The 22,831-nt window shown below is 44.0% G+C and overlaps 1 protein-coding gene across 1 annotated transcript; it reads right to left on the bottom strand.

Annotated features, from left to right (window-relative positions):
* Positions 1–580: 580 nt before the first annotated feature.
* On the bottom strand, positions 581–22,193 carry LOC134601589 (fibrinogen-like protein 1). The gene is made up of 7 exons (XM_063446113.1): positions 22,038–22,193; positions 21,699–21,980; positions 10,020–10,047; positions 8,968–9,059; positions 5,367–5,490; positions 2,718–2,903; positions 581–879 (listed from the first exon to the last, which is right to left on the bottom strand). The coding sequence occupies exons 1-7, from the start codon at positions 22,191–22,193 to the stop codon at positions 581–583; spliced, it is 1,167 nt and encodes a 388-aa protein (XP_063302183.1).
* Positions 22,194–22,831: the final 638 nt, after the last annotated feature.

Below are 22,831 nucleotides of genomic sequence, written 5' to 3'. Positions count from 1 at the left end.
AGAGGCAGAGGGACACTATAGTGGTAGGACTACAGTTTTGTGTTCCTAACACCATAGTGTTAGAAAGTCCCCCCACCACTGCAATTTATGACAAATTGAACAAGATAGTCTTTAACCTTATTGCATCCTGTACTGTGTGCAACACTAGGGGATTTCCTTACTGATGACAAAGCATCCCATTACACACACACACACACACACACACAGGCTTGTTTTACAGCATTCCATGAGCAGAGCGTTTTATTAGACCGGAAATTTCAGTTAATAGAACAATTAAATACAATACTTGGGCAACAATAGCCAATTTGAAAAATAATCTCCAACTCTAGTTCAGTTTTCCAGTGACTACAATGTTGTGTTTAATAAGTGAGCCCCATTATAATTTACTATGCCATTTAAGCCCTGAAGCCCGTTCCTTATCATTGAGTACATTTTTACATTCTAACATTTACAGAGAGTCGATCACACCTTCGTATTGTAGCCTTTCAAAGAGTAATTTTATTGTTTAGCAACACACAACCTATTGCCGCAAAATCATTAAAATATTTTGTGTGTTGAAGACTTAACATTTCTCCAATTATTAGTGGATCGCATACATCTTACTAAACTTCATTGACTCCACCAAACTCCATGTTTCCCATTTCAGAGAGGAACTCCAGCCTTTGTACTTATTCTCTGGGTGCCAGTTGCCATTCAGGTTGGCTATTCCACACCTGTTAAACCACCAGCCAGAATAGAATCGATCACGGGCGCAGCTGTTGTACATTATGCCTCCGGCCACACAAGGATCACACTTGTCATTGTCATTGTCAACTGTGCTAAAGAAACTTCCATCCTGATTATTGCCGTCCCCATTAACTCTTCCTCTGAAAGCATCACCTGCAAAAAGATTTCATACAAAAAAAAAACATTTTTAAAAGTCAAACTAGGAACCTGAAGCTATGACAGTTAATTGCAAAATAAGATTTTTCTGATATCAAAAAGACCAAAGGCATTTAATGAAAAAAATAAAATAAAATATATATATTTATTTTAATCTACAGCCTATGTTACTTGTAGTAGTAAAGGGATAACGACAACACGTGCAGTGGATCACAGGTGCTTGTGCTGACTTCGATATAGTGCAATGAATGTCTTGCAACCTTAAAGGGTTACTCCAATCAAAAAACAGTGTTTAAAAAAAAAAAAAAGAAAAGAAAACAACTGCTTCTCCTCAGTTGAGATCATTCCCTTTTGCTGGAGAGCGAGGGAAATAAGGGGTGAGGGGAGGACATGAGCGGCACAGATGGGGGTGTCTCCATTGGAATCCTGTGGCCATGCAGTAGAGGGGCAAGCTCTGTGCTTTGCACTTTTTAGTAGTCTGTTTCCTGTCTGAAATATAATCTCATGATTGAGCAAATAAATTTACCAAAACTGGTCAATTTACAGCATATGCGACCACAGCCCTCTTATCCTACTTATCCTATCTTTGCTACCCATGGTTGGACAGCTAATGCAGAAATCCACTTCTGCAATCAGTAAGCCACAGCAGATTGTCTGAGATTTAAATGAACATTATAGCTTCAGGAAGACAAACATGTATTCCTGACACTATAGTGTTAAACCCACTAGGTTACCAGACCCCCTTGCAGCGCTTTAAACATACCTTCTCATCCTCCACGGCTGAGATCATTAAACTAGATGATCTCAGCCAATCCAATGCTTTTACCGCATTCTCAGCAAAACACTGCACTGTGCCAATCAGCATCTCTTCATAGAGATGCATAGAATCAATGCGTCTCTATGGGGAATGTTCCGCGGTTTCATGCAGAAGATGACACAAAACAACTTGTAACATCATAACCACTACAAAGAGCCCACTCTAGAAGTTATGACGCTAGGAGTGCTCTGGCACAACCCAACATTAAAATGTCAAACCATTTTAGGAAGGTTTGACAACTCGTCTAAGTCCTGCTAGTTGCCCACGCTGCTTCCTCTGCATTTGGTCTTCTCCAGGATGAGAAGTGGTCTGTCTCTGTAGAGCAGAGTGAATCCCTGGATTGGTCAGGATTAGCTCATTTCTCTTGCAGCATGACATCGGATGCGGTGCAGGTGCCCAAAGGATTGTGGTACTTTTTTTGAATACATTAAACAGAGGACCGAATACAAGCCATCCACTATATATATATGTATATAACTGTCAAAACTGTAGTCTATGGCTTGTTTCAATCACAACCATCTTTGTTTTTATTTTTTATTTTATTCATCTTAGTTGATTATACACAGGAAAAAGTAGGGACTCGTTTTACTTATGGGCAGCATGATCTTTGGAAGTAGGTGGAGTTTAAGCAAAGTTATATTTTTAATTGGCTACGCTAATTTACCCACAATGCATCAGTCAAATGAATCTCGCAAAAGGCAAACCGCAGACATCATGGACAGAGGAGAACAAAATGGCGGCACCCAGATATTGAGATCCGGCACAAAGAAGAAAAGACAATATATAGACATATATAGAAATAAAAGCAAGTGTCAAACAATGGAGCAAAATCATTATTACACTTTGGGCATAAGGAATGAAAAACTGAAATGAAGAAACAAACAAAACAAGATAGTATCTGGTAAAGTCTTACCAGGCTATATATTTTTAAAAGTTCACCTTTTTCGATAGAAAATACAAAACATTTTTATAACGCAGAAAGACTCCAATTTACTTTCGAATATATGAAGGGTTTTACCTGCATTTCCAATATATTTTCCTAGGGATAGCTGGTACAACCTGTACTCTGGACCAATCTTGAATTGGTTATAGAACGCCATAATGGTCGATCCACCAAAGTCACCAAGGACAACGAGCAGTTCCGAGGGCCTACCAGCCTGATTTGTCAACCAATAAATTTTCTCAAGTCCCAGCCATTGCTCACCTTTAACAGGAAACGGAAGTTTAGTTCCCATACGCCATCGAGACATAAACAGCTTATTAGTACCGGTTATTAGATTTCTCAAATATTGTCAAGGGTCAAGCAAGTATTTGGAAATGCACACCATACTAAGACCTGCCCTCCACTCTATCGTATAAAGCACAGCTCTGATCACTGTTTATGAGTTAAAGGGGAGGCTTAATTTCCCTTGGGGTTTTTAACATTATGTTTGCTTTTCCCCATATTTACCAAATATGTATTTGTGAAGTATACAAATATAATTACATTCAGAAATCCACACCTCTTTATCCTCTCTATTAGCCATGTTTGCCAAATTTCAGACAAGTGGCAGTTACATTTTAAGACAAAGTTCTAGAGCTATGATGTCATATCTTAAAGTAGCACTGACATCAGCAATTTAATATAATTTAAAACTAATTATTTCTCGTTAATGTCTGTAGTGTTTGTAGGTAAATTTTAAATCTATACTTTTGTTTAAACTTATAAAAGCTTTGTAATATCAAAACACATCTGGGGCAATATTTCTTTTTTTTCTATACTTTTTATTTTCTTATCAATTACTGTCCCTGGGGGGGGGGACGGACAGTGATATCATGAAAAAAGCTATACAATCAACAATCTTCATGTTGATTTTAGATGATAATTATGCAAATCGACTATAGCTTGGTTAGAAGAAATAATGTTAATCTTCTGGGATGACTCATAGCACTATAACCACTACAATAAGTTGCAGTAGGCTTTACACTGGAAACAACCTGCCTGGTATTCTCAGTTACATTATATGGACCATTTTATATAAATGAAAAATAAGGAAAGGAAAAAATAAGTATGTTAAAAAAAAACAAAAAACTAAAACATATACAACAATCCCAATCCCAATCCCAATCCCATATACAACAATCCCAATCTTGCGCTAATACTATAAAATATAGATCAGAATGTAATCCACAGGGGCTACTATAAATATTAATTTATAAACATTATGCTTAAACTGTGTCTGTGATCGGGCTTAGGATAAAACGTCTTCCGAAAGGAGTAAAAACAGACAATTGTGCAAAATAGACAATACAAAAGATGTCTACATAATTAGTTGAAAAACAATCTCGTCATCTGTGATGAGATACAGAGCTGTCTGAAATGGGTGTCATGGCTATCGGTTATTAACATTTATCACATATCAAAAGGTTTCCTCTATCCTTTTGCCTTACCCTTCCTTCTCACCTCTCCTCTTTTCTGTTTCTCATTCTGTTTTTTTGTTGTTGTTATGTTTGTGTGATACCTAAAATGAGACATGCTATAATCTGTCTTCTGTAGTGTTGTGGTTTGTCTCTTAAATAAATAAATAGATTAAAAACACAAAATCAAATGATCCATTACAGGAGCGGCTCAACCTCTAAGGCATTGGTTGCGACCTTGATCTCATATCTCCCCAACAGTCCAGGGTTTAGGCTTGGATGTGCCTTGAGGAATGGATTGGGAAATGTTTTGCGACTCCCCCTATAGGCACGGCACCCCAATATTCTCTTGCTGGCAGCGCATGGCCCACCTTCCGATGGTAAAGTGTATGCTGCTCGTGCATGGAGAGCATCCTTTAAGAGAGAAAAGACGTGCTGAGTCACGTCCAGTACGCCATTGTCCACATCACTCCAGCGACCCTTTTCCGGCACATTCTGGAGGTGCGATGTGTGATGTGGACCATTCAGTAAGCACCAAACACTATTTCAAGTTTTTTGGTTTCTTTTTCCAGTACCCATTAAAGGGACCCTGTAGGCATTCAGATCAGTTCAGCTCATTGAATTGGTCTGGGTGTAGTGTCCCTTTTGCACCTAGTGCTGCAATGTTAAACAATGTTTACATTGCAGCACTACGTCTGCCCCCAGTGGCTGTCACTGGGGGCGCTTCTGAAATCGATAGATTCAGGTAAGTGACCGAAAGGAATTTTAACCCCTTCAGCACCACGGGAGGGAGGGGGGGCATTAGAAATCTATAGTGCCAGGGAAACGGCTTTGTTTTCCTGGCATTATAGGATCCCTTTAAATGTATTTTTATATCTTGTCTGTATTTTCTTGTATTGACTTAAGCTTGTTTCTGGATATTATTGACTTCTGTAACCATGACAGTTTATATGTTTTCCTGATTTTCTGTATTCCTGAACCTGGCTAGTATCTACGTTTATTCTGTCTCTCTGTTACTCTCACTTTGACTAGTATTTGACTACGATTTCTCTTTTTACGTATGTCTATTCTATTTGTCTTTATTTGTTCTCTTAAGTTCTGTGTTTTAGGGCATACTAACCATGAGAGGTACCACTGCCCCAGACAGCTATTCACGATTATCCTAATACAGCAGGTGTGGCTCGGGATTGTACCTAGCACCTCATTCATTATATCAGAAGCCTAACATTAGTATCATGTGTAAGAAAGAAAAGGAAACCCCAGCATTTACCAGAAGAATGTCCAAATCCCTCTTTATATTCATGCCAAGTTCTATCGAAGGACAACTGATTATTTCCATTGTGGCTTTGGATGAGGGTCCATCCACCCACAGCAGAAGTCATTTCACAGAACACCTGCAATAAGGGTAGACTGACAGTGTTAATTCTGGACAGTATTGTAAATATCTATATGTAAATCATTGCAGCAGAAAATAATAACAATATGATGAATATAACAACAACCCAATAACAATATGGTGAATACTTGCAAAAACCTCAAATTTACGGATAGAATTTGAATAGGTGGGGTAACAGTTTCTTGATCCAAGGAGATCTCTGACTGCCACTCTGAGACCGAGAACGTTTTTTTCCTCTAGTTTGTTGCAAAATTGGAAAGCACTTTAAACTGGGTTTTTTGCCTTCAAATTCGGATCTTTGCTAATTTCCTGTCCTGTATATTGGAGAGGCAAAGGAGGTTGGAGTCCATTCCCAAGAAACTGTCATGAGGTAAGCTTATTGTGAGCTTGTGGCAGCTATTACTATGTGGACTACCACTTGGGTTTCTCATGTGCACTTTCCCCCCTGCTTTTGCATGCAAGTAACTCCAGGTGGTTTGGTGCAGGTATGCTTGAGTCTTACATGGTTTGGAACTGAGCTTGGATCCAAGGTCCTGGGGATTCCTAGTATACAGCCTTTCAAGATGGCGGCTGCTGCTTGGAGGCATGTGTCATCATCTGACTTATTGATGAACGGATCTCACTCGGGCTCAGGTGCGCACACCTTCAAGCCTACTACCAAATGGAGAGAGATCGGATTAAGTTATGTTGTATCCCCAGTCGCTATCTCATGCACTGTATAGGTTTTATGCGTTATGGTCTATTCCAACATAGACTCCATTCCGTTATCTGTTTTTCTTTTTTTTTTTTTTTTTTTTTTTTTTTTTAATTCTTTATTTTCTTTGTGCATAGTGGTAACACCCGTTTGCACTGCCACAACAGCTGGTGCAAGCAGATACATAAACATCATAAAACATTAGTATGGCATCAAAAACAGTGCACATTTTTTAATTTTTGAGAGTCAAGACATACGAGTTACAAGCACTAAAATTTAGTTTGCGCATGCGAAGTTACATAGATCATTCTTTAAACTGTTAAACTAATGAGACATACGTTTCTATCTTAGCTAAAACATACGACTTTAACTGGTGTTGATCTAGCTATTATAACACATCCCCTCTGTACGACACGCTGAAAGTGCTAGCGATACTTAAAGGCTATGGGTCGGAGTAGAGTAGTCTGTGTTGCCGTGGTGTATTCAATATAGGTGCTCTTCAGTTTAGAGGGAGATGCTGTGTTACCCAGTTAATGGTGAGTCTTATCTAGGCAGTTATGTTCTTAGATTTTAGGTATAGGGAGGAAAGGAGGGGGGGGGGAGGGCTGTCTGTTTGTGGTCTCGTTGGTATGCTAAGGTGCTCGCGAGCGGGCCTGTGAGGTTCTAATGTCTAATAGCTACCCCCAGTTCCCTAGAGTAGGTTCAGAGATAGACTGTTTAAAGGCCACATATAGAGCTGCTATATTCAGGAGATTAATCAGGCAGCCTGTGGGCTTTTCCCAGAAATGGGGGTTAGCAGGCCTATGGTCCGTCGTCTAAGTGCTAGCGAGCCTGTTGGTGAAGCTAACGGTGCTTGCAATAATTTGGCGTATAGGTCTCTTGTAACACATCTTAATACGTTGTAACCTTAAGAACAATAATATAGACATTTAGAGAGCAGTCAAATCAAAAGAAAAGAAAAGAAAGGGAAAAAATCTTGAGAAAGTTCTTGAGAAAGTTCTTCCGGGAGGCAGGGGTGACTCTCATCTGATCATTTTGCCCCTCTACCGTAGCTGAGTATCATACAGTCCCGGTTAATGTGGGTTGTGTGGGATGGGTCTCTCGAGCCCTCTCAAGCTCCGGTATCCTCAGAGGGAGCCTGCCTAGGTCTTCGTGGCACAAATGTCTTGGTGCGCTCGGGGTCCCATCTGAGTGGCTGGGTCGGATGCTCCCGGGGTGTCGGTCCAAGTATGGTCTCTCTGGGTATTCCTAGGACGTGCTGTAAGTCTTTTGCGTTCTGGAGCGAGTGGACCACAAACTTGTCTTCGCCCTTCAGGACAATGAGCGATCTGTCAAGGCGCCATCTATATTTAATGTCCTTTTGCCTGAGGAGGGCAGTGAAGGGTTTCAGCGATCCCCGCCATGCTAGCGTGCCGCCTGTGAGGTCAGCAAAGAAGGTTAGAGAGTGGCCTTCGAAATCGACCTGGGGTCTGTTTTTGAGTGCTGCTTGGAGTGCGGCCTTATCTTTGCGGTGGGTGAAGCGGACTATAAGGTCACGAGTGGCGGTGGTCGGGGCTTTAGCCGGTTTTGGGACCCTGAACACAGACTCGATGGGGATAGCCTTGGCCTGTTTCGGCGTGAGTAGCGCCGTCAGGAGTCTGCGGACATAGTGCGGCAGCTCCTCCTCCGGTACATCTTCCGGCAGCCCCCGTACCTTTATATTCGTGGCTCTGCGCTCTTCTTCGGCAGCGATGGATCGCCGGTCTTGTTCTTCGGTTTTGCGCTGTAAGGCGGTGATCTCTGCCTGCATAGCCGTGATGTGTGCGTCTCGTGCCGCAGAGGCGTCCTCCAGGGTTCCCAGCCTCCCAGTTATGCCCTGTAGCTCGGTGCGTAGGGCGGCCATATCCGCCTGTAAGGTGGTCTGGAGGCCTGCTAGCAGAGATTTAAGCACGGAGGTGGTCACCGGAGCGTTGTCCGGGTCCAGAGGCTTGGTCACCGGATTAGGTAAGCGTGCAGTAGTCGGCATGTCTTCTTCTAGGTAGAAGTCGTCAGAGTAGTCGGAGTATGTGTCCGCGTTGTCGGCCATTTTGGGCCTTGCTGCCTCCCGAGCCTGTCTCCATAGGGCCCCAATGTCTTGGCCCTGTCTCGGTTGGTCAGGCTTCACTTTCTTTGTTTTGCGCCCCATATCGGTTGCGCCCTCTTTTCCGGTGTCTTTTGATATTTTGGGGGTGATATAAAGGGCTGGAAACGCCAAATATTCGCTTTTTTCGCAGGAGCTTCAGCTGCATGCGACCTCTTCGCTTCGTGGCTTGGCTCCGCCCCCCATCTGTTTTTCTTTTTGCATCGTTTATCTGCATCTGAGTTTATTGATTTACCAAGGGCAGCAGTGTGTTGCAACCTTCTACCTTCGCGTACCACTCTATCTCAGTTATTTATATATGTGTGTTTTGTTATCTCATAAAGTATCTCTTTTATTACAGTTGTTGTCAAAATTATTCAACCCTCATTGAAAATCAGGTTCATTGTTAAAATCTAGAGACGTTCAGCTGTTTTCAATGAAGAAATCAAACAAAAGCAATTGAAATTGCTCAACACAACAAATGCTTCAAGTGGTTTTCCCAAAATTCAACTGAAAATGCAACCTATAGTGACTTCTCCAGTCTCAAAATGATATGGAAACAATACTAATTCTGATTAAAATTGTATGGGTGACTGCACATCAGTAAAAGTATTTAGCTTTTTATTTTTTAAGCATAGCAGCTTTGTAGAACTGAAACAGCGGGTTTAGCTGCAATTTCTTACCTCGAAAGATGTATTGGCTCCAATAGGTTTAACTGTGTAAACCCCACTGCGTGCTGTGTGATTCCTCTGCCATATGTCTGAACAATCAAGTCCTGACAAGTAAATCAAGTTATTTAACATTTCATCTTTGAAAATATTGTATACGATGGAACATGAAATAAACAAAAACACAAAACTTATCTTTTTTCACGGTCTCTGCAAAACAAACTCAATAACCAGTGCCATTCAACCCTGAGAACTAATGGCAGTCCTGATCTTAGTGTGAGGACACTGAGTGTTGCTGCACCTGGGCCCTACAGTTTGTTCTGACCTACAATGAAATCACACTTTTTTAGTGTATGTTATGATATTTCTCAGATTATAGTCTCAGTGTGAGTGGGTGGATTATAGTCTCACTGTTAGTGGATGGATTATAGTCTTAGTGTGAGTGGGTGGATTATAGTCTCACTGTTAGTGGGTGGATTATAGTCTTAGTGTGAGTGGGTGGATTATAGTCTCACTGTTAGTGGGTGGATTATAGTCTCAGTGTGAGTGGATGGATTATAGTCTCAGTGTGAGTGGGTGGATTTGTAGTCTCAGTGTGAGTGGGTGGATTATAGTCTCATTGTGAGTGGGTGGATTTGTAGTCTCAGTGTGAGTGGGTGGATTTGTAGTCTCAGTGTAAACTGGTGAATTTAATGTGTTAGTGTGGGTGGGGGGATTTTTTGTGTTAGTATGAGTGGGATAATTTTAGTGTTAGTGTGGGTGGGTGAATTTTTAGCCTCGGTGTGAGTGCGTGGGTGAATTTTTAGTGTTTGTGTGAGTAGGTGGATTTGCAAGGTAAGAGGGTGATTTTTTCCCAAGAATGAGCTCATCATGAAATTTTCTGTTAACTTGACACCTGTCCCATCTTTTACAATTGCTGGTTTATTGCAGGTAATACAGAGTCTGCAATGCCTAATCCTCTACTCTGGTGAGAATCATTAGGTGAGAGAGAGACAACAGCTAACAACAAGACTGCAGCTATTTTCTTCTAATTTAACATGCGTTTTATGCGTTTAAATACAACTCACCTGATGGAGTCCCCTCTATATTCAGTTTCTGAAAATAAAATAATAATTTATGTTACAAATGGCTTTGGTGACTCTGGTAACCCAAACTAGGATGGTATTGATAAAATCCCAATAACGAAACATCATGCCATATGTGGCGAAACCGACCTCGCCACGTGTCCTTGGAGGGGGCTGCTTGACCGCCTCTTGCCTTTGGACTATGGACCAGACTTTATGTGAATGTGTTAACCCAGATAGCTATACCATGGAGCCTATTCATATAATGAAAGACTATGGGAAAGACTGTAGCTCCATGGCAATTGTACTGTGTGAATAGGATCTGCGCGCTATTCGGTAGTTTTGTGCGCTCAGATCCCAGCTATCTGGGGATATGTGAAATGTCTGTGTGTTATGGATAAAAAGTAACTTTCTGTATTTTAAAGTGTTTTATGTCTTTCTGTAACCATGTGGTTAATGGAGTCTGCTTCTAGCCCTGGATAATTGGATTACTTCCCTCTTTGTCTCCAGGATACTATTGGTCATTTTATGCCTCCCCCTGGGTGTGGCCTGTATGTGTGAGATGGAAATAAAAGCCAGGCTGGATGAGCCAGTCCAGAGTTCCTGTTTAACCCTCAAAGTGAAGTGTCGTCTCATTATTGGGGGAGGATTTATTGTATGCTGTTCCAGTTTGACTGCTAGGAGTGCAAACCTATTCGTATGGTTCCTATTCAACTGTCTACAGCATTCAGAGGCTTGAGAGGATTCATATGCTTCTCTGATTCGGTGATTGTGGTGTCGGCTAGAGTGCTTGGAGGCCTCAGGAAGCACTAGGAGCATCCTTTAACGGAAGTACCCAGTCGGGGTGCCAGGCGATCCGTTACACCATATATACTGTATTTACTTGAATCTAATGTGCACCTTTATTGTCAAAATAAAGTCTCCAAAACTTGAATGAGCATTAGATTACATGGGCATACGACGCAAATTCGCTGGCTCAAAATTTGCATTTGCGTCACTGCGACTGGGATGCAAGACTTGGTTTCTGTGTACAGTAAAGTAAAGCTGTACCGTGCATATTTGTCGCAAATGCGAATTTCGCACTGGTGAATTTCACACGGGTGAGTTTTGCCCCGGTCAGAGGGGCCGGTCCTTGTTTATCAACCAATATGTTAAATAGCAGTATCTTCTTGTACAAATGTGCATTACAATTGCCGAAGAAAACATTTTTCGACTTCCAGGTTTCAAATTTTAAAAGCACATTAGAGTTGAGTAAATTATAAAATGGAACTGCAGTAATTCATTGAAGACACTAGGGGGCAGTAAGATCAGTAGTAAATCGTCTACATAATATATCACTTCACAGCACCTTACTAAGAGAGCACTGCTCAATTATATTCCGATGATGAAGTTCCACTGTCTCCATTATTTTAAGGTCAGCAAAATGTATGCTAGCATGTTTTTAAAATGTGTTATTTTCACTTTTTTAATCTCAAATATGGTCTAGTTCTTTTGAACTTACTATACGTCGGTCAGCCACAACATTAAACCAACTGACAGGTGAAGTGAATAACATTGATTATATCATTACAATGGCACCTGCCAAGGGGTGGGATATATTATGCAGCAAGTGAACAGTCAGTTCTTAAATTTCATGTGTTGTAAGCATGTAAAAATGGGCATGACAAAAGATTAGAGTGACTGATGGCTAGACGACTGGGTCTGACCATCCCCAAAATCACCAGTGTTGTGGGGTGTTCCCGGTATGCATTGGCTAGTACCTACCAAAGGTAGTGCAAGGAAGGACAACTGGTGAACCTGTTATGGATAGAATACTAAAATGTCTTTTTTTACTATTATACATTTGTGTCACACATTCCCTAATATCCTTGTAAGAGGGTCATAATGTCTTACACATGTGTGCTCAGTAACTATTTCCTCTGTAACAAATTCCTGTGTTAAAAGAACAGCTTCCTTTACTAACCCCCCCCCCCTCACACACTTCCTTTGTGCCAGTTAACAGCTATATGCCAAGTGTAACAAAATGGAGAATCACTGTTAAAGTAACTGAAAGAAACTACTCACTCCCCCTCCCATCGTGTATCCATCCAAGATGGAGCTGGAATTTGGGTGGGAGAACTCTGTAATGATGACATCACATCCTGTAGGGTGGGTTTAGACAAGAACCCTTAGACTGTTAACCAATTGTTGAATGTATACTGTGTGTTTAAACTGTGACTATGTACATGACGTATTTTTGCTTTAAGAAGGAGCTCCCACTCCAGGGAATAAAGCATTCCTTGGTTTTTCACTGATCAGAAACTTTGTCTCCGGTGTGAATTACTTCTAGGTAAAGCGTGCACTCATTAATCAATCAATTTGGAAGGAGTAGATAGACAAATAATCAAAGTTTTCTTTGATCTAAAACAAACCAGTGTCAGGGTCATGGGTGCCCAAGGCTCGTTGATGCACATGGAGAGCAAAGGCTAGCCAGTCTGGTTCAGTCACACAGAAAAGCTACTGTAGCTCAAATTGGTGAAAAACATAAAGGAAAACTATAGCGTTAGGAGTACACTAGAGTGACCTTGGTGGGTCGTTTGAATTCTGTAACTCCGAAGAGCCATATGGACATATTGTGAAACAAACAGAATGGTCATTGGACCATAAATTCCTGACTGACACGTGTTTCACACTTTGAAGACTCTATCCAAGGCTACAATGCAAATACACCTGGTCCCCAATATAAATCTTTTCACCAGAGCCGGATGTAACAGCTAACGCTGAAGACACAATATAATAATGTCAAAGAATCATGATAAACTGTAGCCAGGCTGCTAAAGAGTTGCTGGATGTTTTTACATTGCCAAAAATACTTAATAAACCCATAGAAATTCTTTCTAGTTTTACCACCATTCTCCTACACTATAATCCAAACAGTTTTTGTTTTTTTTTGACAAACCAAATTTGCAATTGAAGATTATGCTAGCTTTAGTGTACAGATAATCTTAATTTTAATAATGACAGGAGGCGAGTATTTTGCTTAATCTTTCTTTACTATCTCCATAGCAGCAAAGAAAAGAATGACATAACTTTTAACCAATCACAATATAGAATAGGGTATAAGAGGTGTGACCTATGACATCATTTCCTCTTTAAAATTGCGACATCACAAGGTAATAATGTAGAAAATAACAGAACATTAGAAAAGTCCATAAAATAAGAAACTGGAAACTCAATCAGAATAAATTGAACCGGAACAGGTAGAATGCAGATGAAGGCATCCCATTTTCAAACAATGGTCTCCCTAGACCTGATGATAAATCTCCTGATGTGATGACGACTACATCTTGTATGGAGACTTTAATGATTCCGTGTAACTTCTGTTTAAGCTGAAACAAGAGTATAAGGTGCGTTAGAGTCCAGAAATGATTGTCTAAAACAATGAGTGTCTGTCCCGTAATTCAACTCAATATTGTCTAATAAAATGTTAATAAACTAAACGTCCTCCCTTAATGGTGTTAAATAAGTATCCCACCCCAAACAGTATATATATAGAACCATAAGTGAATGAAAATAAGGCATTGAAACAAGTGCTCCCGAGTTAGGCATTATACCCCCATATGAGAGAGCCAAGTGTAATAAGTAGAAGTGAAGATGAAAGGGAGGGAAGAACGAAAGAGAACAGGGAGGGAAAATACTCTCCTCCTGTCATGATTAAAATTAAGATTATCTGTACACTAAAGCTAGCATAATCTTCAATTTTATCACATGACAGGAGGCTTCGTATTTTGCAATTTCAACGCTGTGAAAGAAAAGAAAATGCCGGGTTATCAAGAGGACGAAAGTAGAATGTCCTAAAGGTAGATTCTCTGGTCCAGTCCGCCGCTCGTAAGATGTCCGAAAGGGACGCGCCTGCCGCATAAGCGGAAGAGGCCGCTGCCCCACGCACGGAGTGTGCTCCGAAAGCTTGGTCAATACCGGCAAGGGATAATAGCCATCTAACCCATCTGGCCAGTGTAGTGTCAGGATCGGGTCAGGGATCCAACACGCAGAGTACAAACAGTAGAAAGGTACGTATACCGGACCTTAGAATGGCCGGACTAACGTACAGAGAATAATAGAGAATGGTCAGAGACAAGCCGAGGTCGAGGGAACGAGAAGACAGGTAAGCGAGAGACAAGCCGGATCAAAGGGGTAACAGAGATAAGCAGGGTAGTACAACAAGCCGGGTCAAAACCAAAGAGAAAACTAGAATACCAGAGCACTGAGTGACTAGACAGGCTAGAACCACGACAGGGCAATGAGCTGAAGAGAGAAGCAAGCTTAAATACCCTGGCTCCGGGGAGTAGACACGCCTCCGACGAGTGCTGATTAGATATCAGACAATTGAGTGACAGGTCACTCGGGATTGGCGTCATGACGTCGAGTGCCGAGCGTCATGTTAGAAAAGGAAGTGGATCCCTCGCGGCCAGCGTTTAAGTGACCGGATGGACCGCGAGGAACGGAGGAAACGGCTCGTCTGGACGGATAAACGTCTAAGTCTCTACCTCTCTCAGAGGTAGAGACTTCAGGTACCCTGACAGTACCCCCCCTCTCAGATACGCCCACCGGGCGGAAGGAACCGGGGCGAGATGGGAAGCGGGAGTGAAACGCCCTGCGGAGGCGAGGGGCATGAACATCCTCTTGAGGTACCCAACTCCTCTCCTCAGGACCATATCCCTTCCAGTTGACCAGATATTGTAGCCTCCCTCGAGAGAATCGGGAATCGATAATGGAGTTGACCTCGTATTCCTCCTGACCCTCCACCTGGACAGAACGAGGTGAGGAAACCGTTGAGGAAAATCTGTTGCAAATTAGCGGTTTCAACAAGGAGACATGAAAGGAGTTAGGGATGCGTAAGGCAGGTGGAAGAGCTAGGCGATACGCAACCGGGTTGATACGAGTCAGAACCCTGTAAGGACTAATGTAGCGAGGAGCGAATTTCATAGAGGGAACTTTTAAACGAATGTTCCTAGTACTCAGCCATACTCTATCCCCAGGAACAAAAACTGGAGCCACCCTTCTGTGCTTATCAGCGTGTTTTTTGAACAACAAAGAATTATGCAGGAGAATTTGACGAGTCTGATCCCACAACTTCTTCATATTGGCGACATGATCATCAACCGATGGTACTCCTTGGGAAGAAGAGACCGAAGGAAAAATGGAAGGATGAAAGCCATAATTCATGAAGAAGGGGCTAGAACGAGTAGAATCACAAACGAGATTGTTGTGTGCGAACTCCGCCCAAGGAATCAAACCGACCCAATCGTCCTGGTGTTCGGAAACAAAGCAGCGCAGATATTGTTCAATCTTTTGATTGGTACGTTCAGCAGCTCCGTTAGACTGAGGGTGATAGGCAGAAGAAAAGTTCAATTTGATGCCTAATTGAGAACAGAAGGATCTCCAGAATCGTGAGACAAATTGAGAGCCTCTATCAGAGACAATTTCAGAAGGTATCCCATGTAAGCGAAAAACTTCTCTCGCGAAAATCTCCGCCAATTCAGGAGAAGTCGGAAGTTTAGGTAACGGCACGAAATGAGCCATCTTAGTAAATCTATCAACCACCGTGAGAATAACAGTCTGTCTCTTGGAAACAGGCAAATCCACAATAAAGTCCATAGCCAAACAGGACCATGGTCTCTCTGGAATGTCCAAGGGGTGTAATAGGCCACATGGAGATGTATGAGGTTGTTTAGTCTTGGTACAGATCTCACAAGCTCCGATGAACTCCTTAATATCCTTTCGTAAGGAAGGCCACCAGAAATCCTTGGAGATCAAGGAATATGTCTTGCGAATGCCAGGATGACCAGCCACCTTACTCTTGTGGAAACACTGCAAGAGCTCCAGTTGGAGTTCAGGAGGAACAAAGTTTCTTCCCTCAGGAGTCTGTCTAGGTGCCAGATGTTGTGACTTCATGATCTGGGCAAGCAACGGAGAATGGATTTTGAGACTTGTGTTAGCAATAATATTGCATTTAGGTACTATAGAGGACAGAACCGGTTCAGATGAAGCAGAAGGTTCATATTGGCGAGATAGGGCATCGGCTTTAGAATTCTTTGAACCAGGTCTATAAGTGAGAACGTAATTGAAATGGGTAAGGAATAACGACCAACGAGCTTGCCTGGAAGACAATCGCTTGGCCTCTCCAATATAGGACAAGTTCTTGTGGTCCGTTAAAATAGTAACAGGGTGTAATGTCCCTTCCAATAAATGTCTCCATTCTTTTAAAGCCTTGATAACAGCTAGTAGTTCTCTGTCACCAATGTCATATCTGCTCTCGGCACCAGATAATTTTCTAGAAAAAAATCCACATGGATGTAATGGTTTATCCACACCTAACCTTTGAGATAGGATAGCACCTATACCAGTCTCTGAGGCGTCTACCTCAAGTAGGAAAGGCAGAGTAGTATCGGGGTGAACTAAAATTGGAGCAGAAGCAAAAAGCTCCTTGAGAGTTTTGAAAGCAAGGAGAGCTTCAGTAGACCAATTCTTAGTGTCGCCCCCCTGTTTGGTCATATTGGTAATAGGCGCAATAATAGAAGAGTATCCCTTAATGAAGCGCCTATAATAATTGGAGAATCCAATAAATCTCTGAACGGCCTTGAGACCCTTAGGTAAAGGCCAATCTAGAATGGACTGGAGTTTATCCGGATCCATCTTAAATCCCTCCCCAGAAATCACATAACCAAGGAAGTTTACTTGGGATTGATCAAAGCTACATTTCTCCAATTTGCAGTACAAGCCATGTTGAAGATGTTTGTGCAAAACCCTTCTGACTTGTTTGTGGTGAGTCTCAATCTCTCTAGAATGTATGAGTATATCATCCAGGTATACAATAACACAATCATGCTGAAATTCCCTAAGAACCTCATTGATCAGATCCTGAAATACAGCCGGTGCATTACATAACCCAAAAGGCATTACTGTATATTCATAGTGACCATATCGAGTATTGAACGCCGTCAACCACTCGTGTCCCTTCTGGATTCTCACCAAGTTATATGCCCCTCTGAGATCTAACTTGGTGAAAATTTTAGAACCCTTTAAACGATCAAAGAGTTCGGTAATCAAAGGAATGGGATAAGCATTCTTAATAGTTATCTTGTTCAAACCTCGATAATCAATACAAGGTCTCAATGTACCATCCTTCTTTTTAACAAAAAAAAATCCAGCCCCGGCAGGAGAGGAGGATCTCCTAATGAATCCCTTGTCTAAATTCTCGTGAATATACTCCTCTAGAACTGAGTTCTCTTTAGTAGATAACGGGTATACATGACCCCTGGGAGGCATGGTACCAGGGAGTAGGTTAATCTTGCAATCAAAGGACCTGTGTGGAGGTAAGGTGTCGGCTTTCTTTTTTATCAAATACCGCCTTTAAATCCAGGTACTGAGGCGGTATTTGTGTCTCTGTAGAGTTGGAAGAATTAGCCGATGTGTTAGCTAGACAAAGGGGCGAGACCCTCCGCAAACATCTCTCTTGACAACTCTGACCCCATGAAACTATCTCCCCTAACTCCCAATCAATGATAGGGTTATGTATTTTTAACCAAGAATACCCCAGGACTATGGGAATAGAAGGAGAGGAAATAAGCAATAAAGATATGTCTTCTCTATGTAAGATACCAACAGTTAAGTTAACAGGTATGGTCTCACGGAAAATAACAGGCTCAAGTAAAGGTCTACCATCTATGGCCTCAACGGCCAGGGGTGTCTCCCTTAACTGGGATGGGATAGCATGCTTGGTAACAAAAACTTGGTCGATAAAGCTCTCAGCAGCTCCAGAATCGATCAATGCCATGGTCTTTAATACTCCCTTCTCCCAAGTTAAAGAAACGGGTAACAGAAGCCTGTGATCTTTATAATTGTGAATAGAGGACAAAATAGAAACACCCAAGGCCTGTCCTCTAGAGAAACTTAGGTGCGTGCGTTTCTCGAACGATTAGGACAATTTAGGCGTAAGTGACCTCTGACTCCACAGTACATACATAAACCCTCCCTTCTCCTGTACTGTCTCTCCTCCTCTGTGAGGTGAGTGTTACCTATCTGCATAGGCTCTGGAAAACGTAAGGTTTCGGTCTCAGAATTTTGAAATGAGGGAGCTAGTTTAAAGGAAGGTCTACGGGTCCTATCTCGAGTGTTCTGCCTCTCTCTTAAGCGTTCATCAATGCGAGAGATAAAAGAAATTAAATCCTCCAAATTCTCAGGGAGCTCTCTAGTAGCGACCTCGTCAAGGATTACATCTGATAACCCATTCAAAAATACATCTATATAAGCCTGTTCGTTCCACTTAACTTCTGCCGCCAAGGACCTGAACTCTAGTGCATAATCCACAAGTGTTCGATTCTCCTGTCTAAGGCGCAACAGTAATCTAGCTGCATTGACCTTTCTACCAGGGGGGTCAAAAGTTCTTCTAAAAGCAGCTACAAAGGCATTATAATTATAGACTAACGGATTATCATTCTCCCATAAAGGATTGGCCCATCTCAGAGCTTTCTCAATGAGTAACGTAATAATAAATCCAACCTTCGCTCTATCTGTAGGATAGGAGCGGGGTTGTAATTCGAAGTGGATGCTGATCTGGTTTAAAAACCACGGCACTTCTCAGGGGAACCGCCATAACGTACTGGTGGGGTAATACGGGAAGAGGCTCCTACAGTGGCTACCTCTAGACCTGAACTTACAGGAGAAATAGAAGGAGTACGCGTCTCCTCTGGTGGGTTACTAGCACGAGACAATAGCGCCTGTAGTGCTAGGGCCATCTGATCCATCCTGTGTTCCATGGCGTCAAACCTGGGGTCGGAAGAACCAAGCTGACTGTTTGTACCTGCAGGATCCATTGGCCCTGTCGTAATGTCAGGATCGGGACAGGGATCCAACACGCAGAGTACAAACAGTAGAAAGGTACGTATACCGGACCTTAGAATGGCCGGACTAACGTACAGAGAATAATAGAGAATGGTCAGAGACAAGCCGAGGTCGAGGGAACGAGAAGACAGGTAAGCGAGAGACAAGCCGGATCAAAGGGGTAACAGAGATAAGCAGGGTAGTACAACAAGCCGGGTCAAAACCAAAGAGAAAACTAGAATACCAGAGCACTGAGTGACTAGACAGGCTAGAACCACGACAGGGCAATGAGCTGAAGAGAGAAGCAAGCTTAAATACCCTGGCTCCGGGGAGTAGACACGCCTCCGACGAGTGCTGATTAGATATCAGACAATTGAGTGACAGGTCGCTCGGGATTGGCGTCATGACGTCGAGTGCCGAGCGTCATGTTAGAAAAGGAAGTGGATCCCTCGCGGCCAGCGTTTAAGTGACCGGATGGACCGCGAGGAACGGAGGAAACGGCTCGTCTGGACGGATAAACGTCTAAGTCTCTACCTCTCTCAGAGGTAGAGACTTCAGGTACCCTGACATGTAGTAACCGAAACCGGACCATAAGGGCGGACGTAAGAGATGAGAAGCTCATGAGTGGAAGGCTGCCACAACGTCGCGGTGGCTTCCATGTATTGACGGAGGGTTGAGACCACGCAGAGTTGAGGGTCAGAAGGGAAGAAAGGGTAGAAAACCGAGTGAGAGTTAGACTTAGTGCGACGTGAGATCCGAAAGGTGACACCCGCCGGACAGAAGGTAAACGAGTTGGCGTCAAATGCGCGTACGTCCGATACCCGTCGGAAAGAAACCAGACAGAGCAGGAGGGTGAATTTTGCGGTAAGCTGGCGGAGTGACATTTCTTCGTTGGGAGGCCAATTTCGTAAGAATTGAAGGACCACACCAACATCCCAAAGTCTAGAGTATTTGGGTTCCGGGGGGCGCCGTAGGCGCATGCCGCGGAGCAGTCTGCAGATGAGCGGGTCCTTACCAACAGGAGTCCCCTGAGTCGGAGTATGAGCCGCTGAGATGGCCGACCGCACCACATTGATGGAACGGTATGATTTTCCGGCAGTGAAGAGTGAGGTCAGGAAATTCATGATGGAGTGAGTAGGTGCAGTAAAGGGATTGAGGTCCCGTCCCACACACCAACTTGTCCAGGAATGCCATGCTGATAAGTAGCACCTCCTTGTTCCTGGTGCCCATGAATCCCATAACAGGTCCTTAGTTTCCTGCGATAATTCCTCGTTCTCCAGGAGCCCCGGAAAGAGTCCAAGCCACAAGGAGCAAGCGTTCCTGCAGGACTAGTGGGTGAGGTAGGCCCAATGGGCTCCTGAGGATGGTTGGGGCATCTGGTAGGAGGAGGGGATCTTCGATTGAAAGTTCCAGAAGGTCCGGGTACCATGGCTGGCTCTGCCAGAGCGGCGTGATGAGAATTATTCTCACTCCCTGTAGACGGATCCGGTGAAGGACCCTCGTTATCATTGCGAAAGGAGGGAATGCGTAGGCACCGTCCCTTGGCCATTGTTGGAGAAACGCGTCCGTTGCGAGGCTCTCTGGGTCTGGGAGCCAGCTGAAGAAAACCTCTGTCTGTCGATTGTTGTGGGACGCAAATAGGTCTATGGAGAGAGGGCCCCTCTGTGCATCCAGTAGCGCGAAAATATGAGGGTCTAGCTGCCAGTCGCTGGCGTCCCGCCAGTGGCATGAGTACCAATCCGCCGTCGTATTGGAGTCTCCTGGTAAGTGCTCTGCCAGCAAGGTGATGTTGCGTGGAAGGCAGTAGTCGAAGATCTCTTTCGTGACATCCGCCAGTGCTCGAGAACGAGTGCCTCCAAGGCGGTTGATGTATCTGACCGCGGAGACGTTGTCCATGCGGAGTAGGATGCAGCAGTTGGATCGATCCTTTGCCAGGCTGCGAATGGCGAAGGACCCGGCCAAGAGTTCCAGGCAATTTATGTGCATCGAGAGCTCTTCTGAAGTCAAGACTCCTCCTGTGGAGGTGGTTCCGTCTGTTGCTCCCCAGCCTGAACGACTGGCATCCGATTCCAGCACGAAGTCTGGCTGGTTCCCGAATATGGCCCTGCCATTCCAAGCCTGCATGCAGTCCAGCCACCAGTGTAGTTCTTCCCGAACCTCGGCCGACATTGGAACCGGTTGGTCGTATGTTGGTTGCCTGCAAAGGAAACTTGCCTTGAGGCGCTGCATGGCCCTGTAGTGCAGGGGTCCGGGAAAAATGGCCTGGATGGATGCGGAGAGAAGGCCCACAATCCGTGCCAGTAATCGTAGGGGTATGGTAGTCCGACGAAGAACTTTTCGGATCTCCCTGTGGATTGCCGTAATTTTGGTAGCCGGGAGGTGGAGAGTGCATGATGTGGAGTCTATTACGAATCCGGGAATTGAACTGATTGAGCCGGGGTCAATGCGGACTTGGGACGGTTGACGACAAAGCCCAGAGAGTCCAAAAGGTGTAGTGTGTTTTCTGTGTGTCTCCGCAGAGTCTCTGCATCCTCGTCGAAGATCAGGATGTCGTCGAGATAGATGATGCATCTTATGCCTTGGGATCTGAGCTTCGCCACTACTGGCTTCATAATCTTGGTAAAGCACCACGGGGCCGAACGGGAGACAGGTGAACTGCCAGGGAATCCCGTGCCAGAAGAAGCGGAGGTAGGGACGGCTGCTTCTGTGTACCGGAATGGTAAGGTACGCGTCTTTGAGGTCCAGACGAGTGAACCAGTCGTCGCGTCGAAGCAAGTCCCGGAGAAGATGTATACCTTCCATTTTGAAATGACGGTATACCACGTGAGAATTGAGCTCCCCGAGATTGATAACAGGGCGAAATTCAACGGTTTTCTTCCTGACCAGGAAGATATTGCTGTAGAAACCGGTGGCATCCGGAGCCGGTTGGATGGCACCTTTGGAGCGAAGTTCTCGGAGTTCCGCGTCTATGAGGCGGGCATCTGCCCGTGTAGTCTGGATCGGACGTGGAGGGGCCAGCTGGAGCGGGGTCGAGTCGAACTCTATTCGATAGCCCTGCACCGTCTGGAGTATCCACGCGTCTGAAGATAGTTCTTTCCAGTTCTGGAAAAAAAGAGAAACACGACCTGCGTCATGAGACAGAGTAAGATTCCGACTTACCGTTGGAGAATCTTGCCCGTGAGCGTCCTCGGCTGCCTCGGCCATGATCAGATCCCCTGAATTTGTGGAATCTATGTCGGCTAGATGACTCCGGGTAGTACATTTGCTGAGTCCTTGTTGTACGGGGGCCAGATGGCCAAAAACGGCTGGCGGCATGGCCCCTCTGCCGTCCAGCCCTTCCAAAAACACCACGGGTATGAGAGCCGCGGAAGACTTTCCGCATCGAAGATTGTGCCTTGTTAAGGGACGTGAATATGTTGACCCTTTTATTTACTTCCTTAAGGAAGGCCTCTCCAAATAATTTACCCTGTGCTAAGGGTCCTAATTCCTTGTCCCCCAGTTCGACCAGTTTTTCGTCGATACGGTAAAGTGCTGCTCGGCGCCTCTCCGAAGAGAGCGCTACGTTGGTGTTCCCTAGGAAACAGAAACACCTTTGTGCCCATTCCCGGGTATCTCATGCCCATTCACGCACCGTATCTGGGGTAAAAGTATCAGCCCTCTCGTAGGCTTCATCCGCCATATCCATGATTCTGGCTAGTGGCCCAATGGCATCTAGCAGTTTGTCTTGCGCTCCTTTGAAACCGCGCTCTATGCCCTTGCGCGGATCCCGACCCCCTCGGGACATGAATATAGTCATGAGCGGGTCAAATTCGGGGGTGTGCGTTACTTTGTCTGGGAGACTAGGCCGAGGGCATTTGGATCTCATCCGGTTTCTAACTTCCTTGTCCAGCGATTTTCTGAGCCAGAAGTGCATAAACCTTGCCAGATGCTCAGGTGGTGACCATTCTTCCGAA

The sequence above is a fragment of the Pelobates fuscus genome, chromosome 3 (assembly GCF_036172605.1).
Source record: "Pelobates fuscus isolate aPelFus1 chromosome 3, aPelFus1.pri, whole genome shotgun sequence".
In the NCBI taxonomy this organism is placed as follows: domain Eukaryota; kingdom Metazoa; phylum Chordata; class Amphibia; order Anura; family Pelobatidae; genus Pelobates; species Pelobates fuscus.
This window is presented reverse-complemented; position numbering and strand designations above follow the sequence as displayed.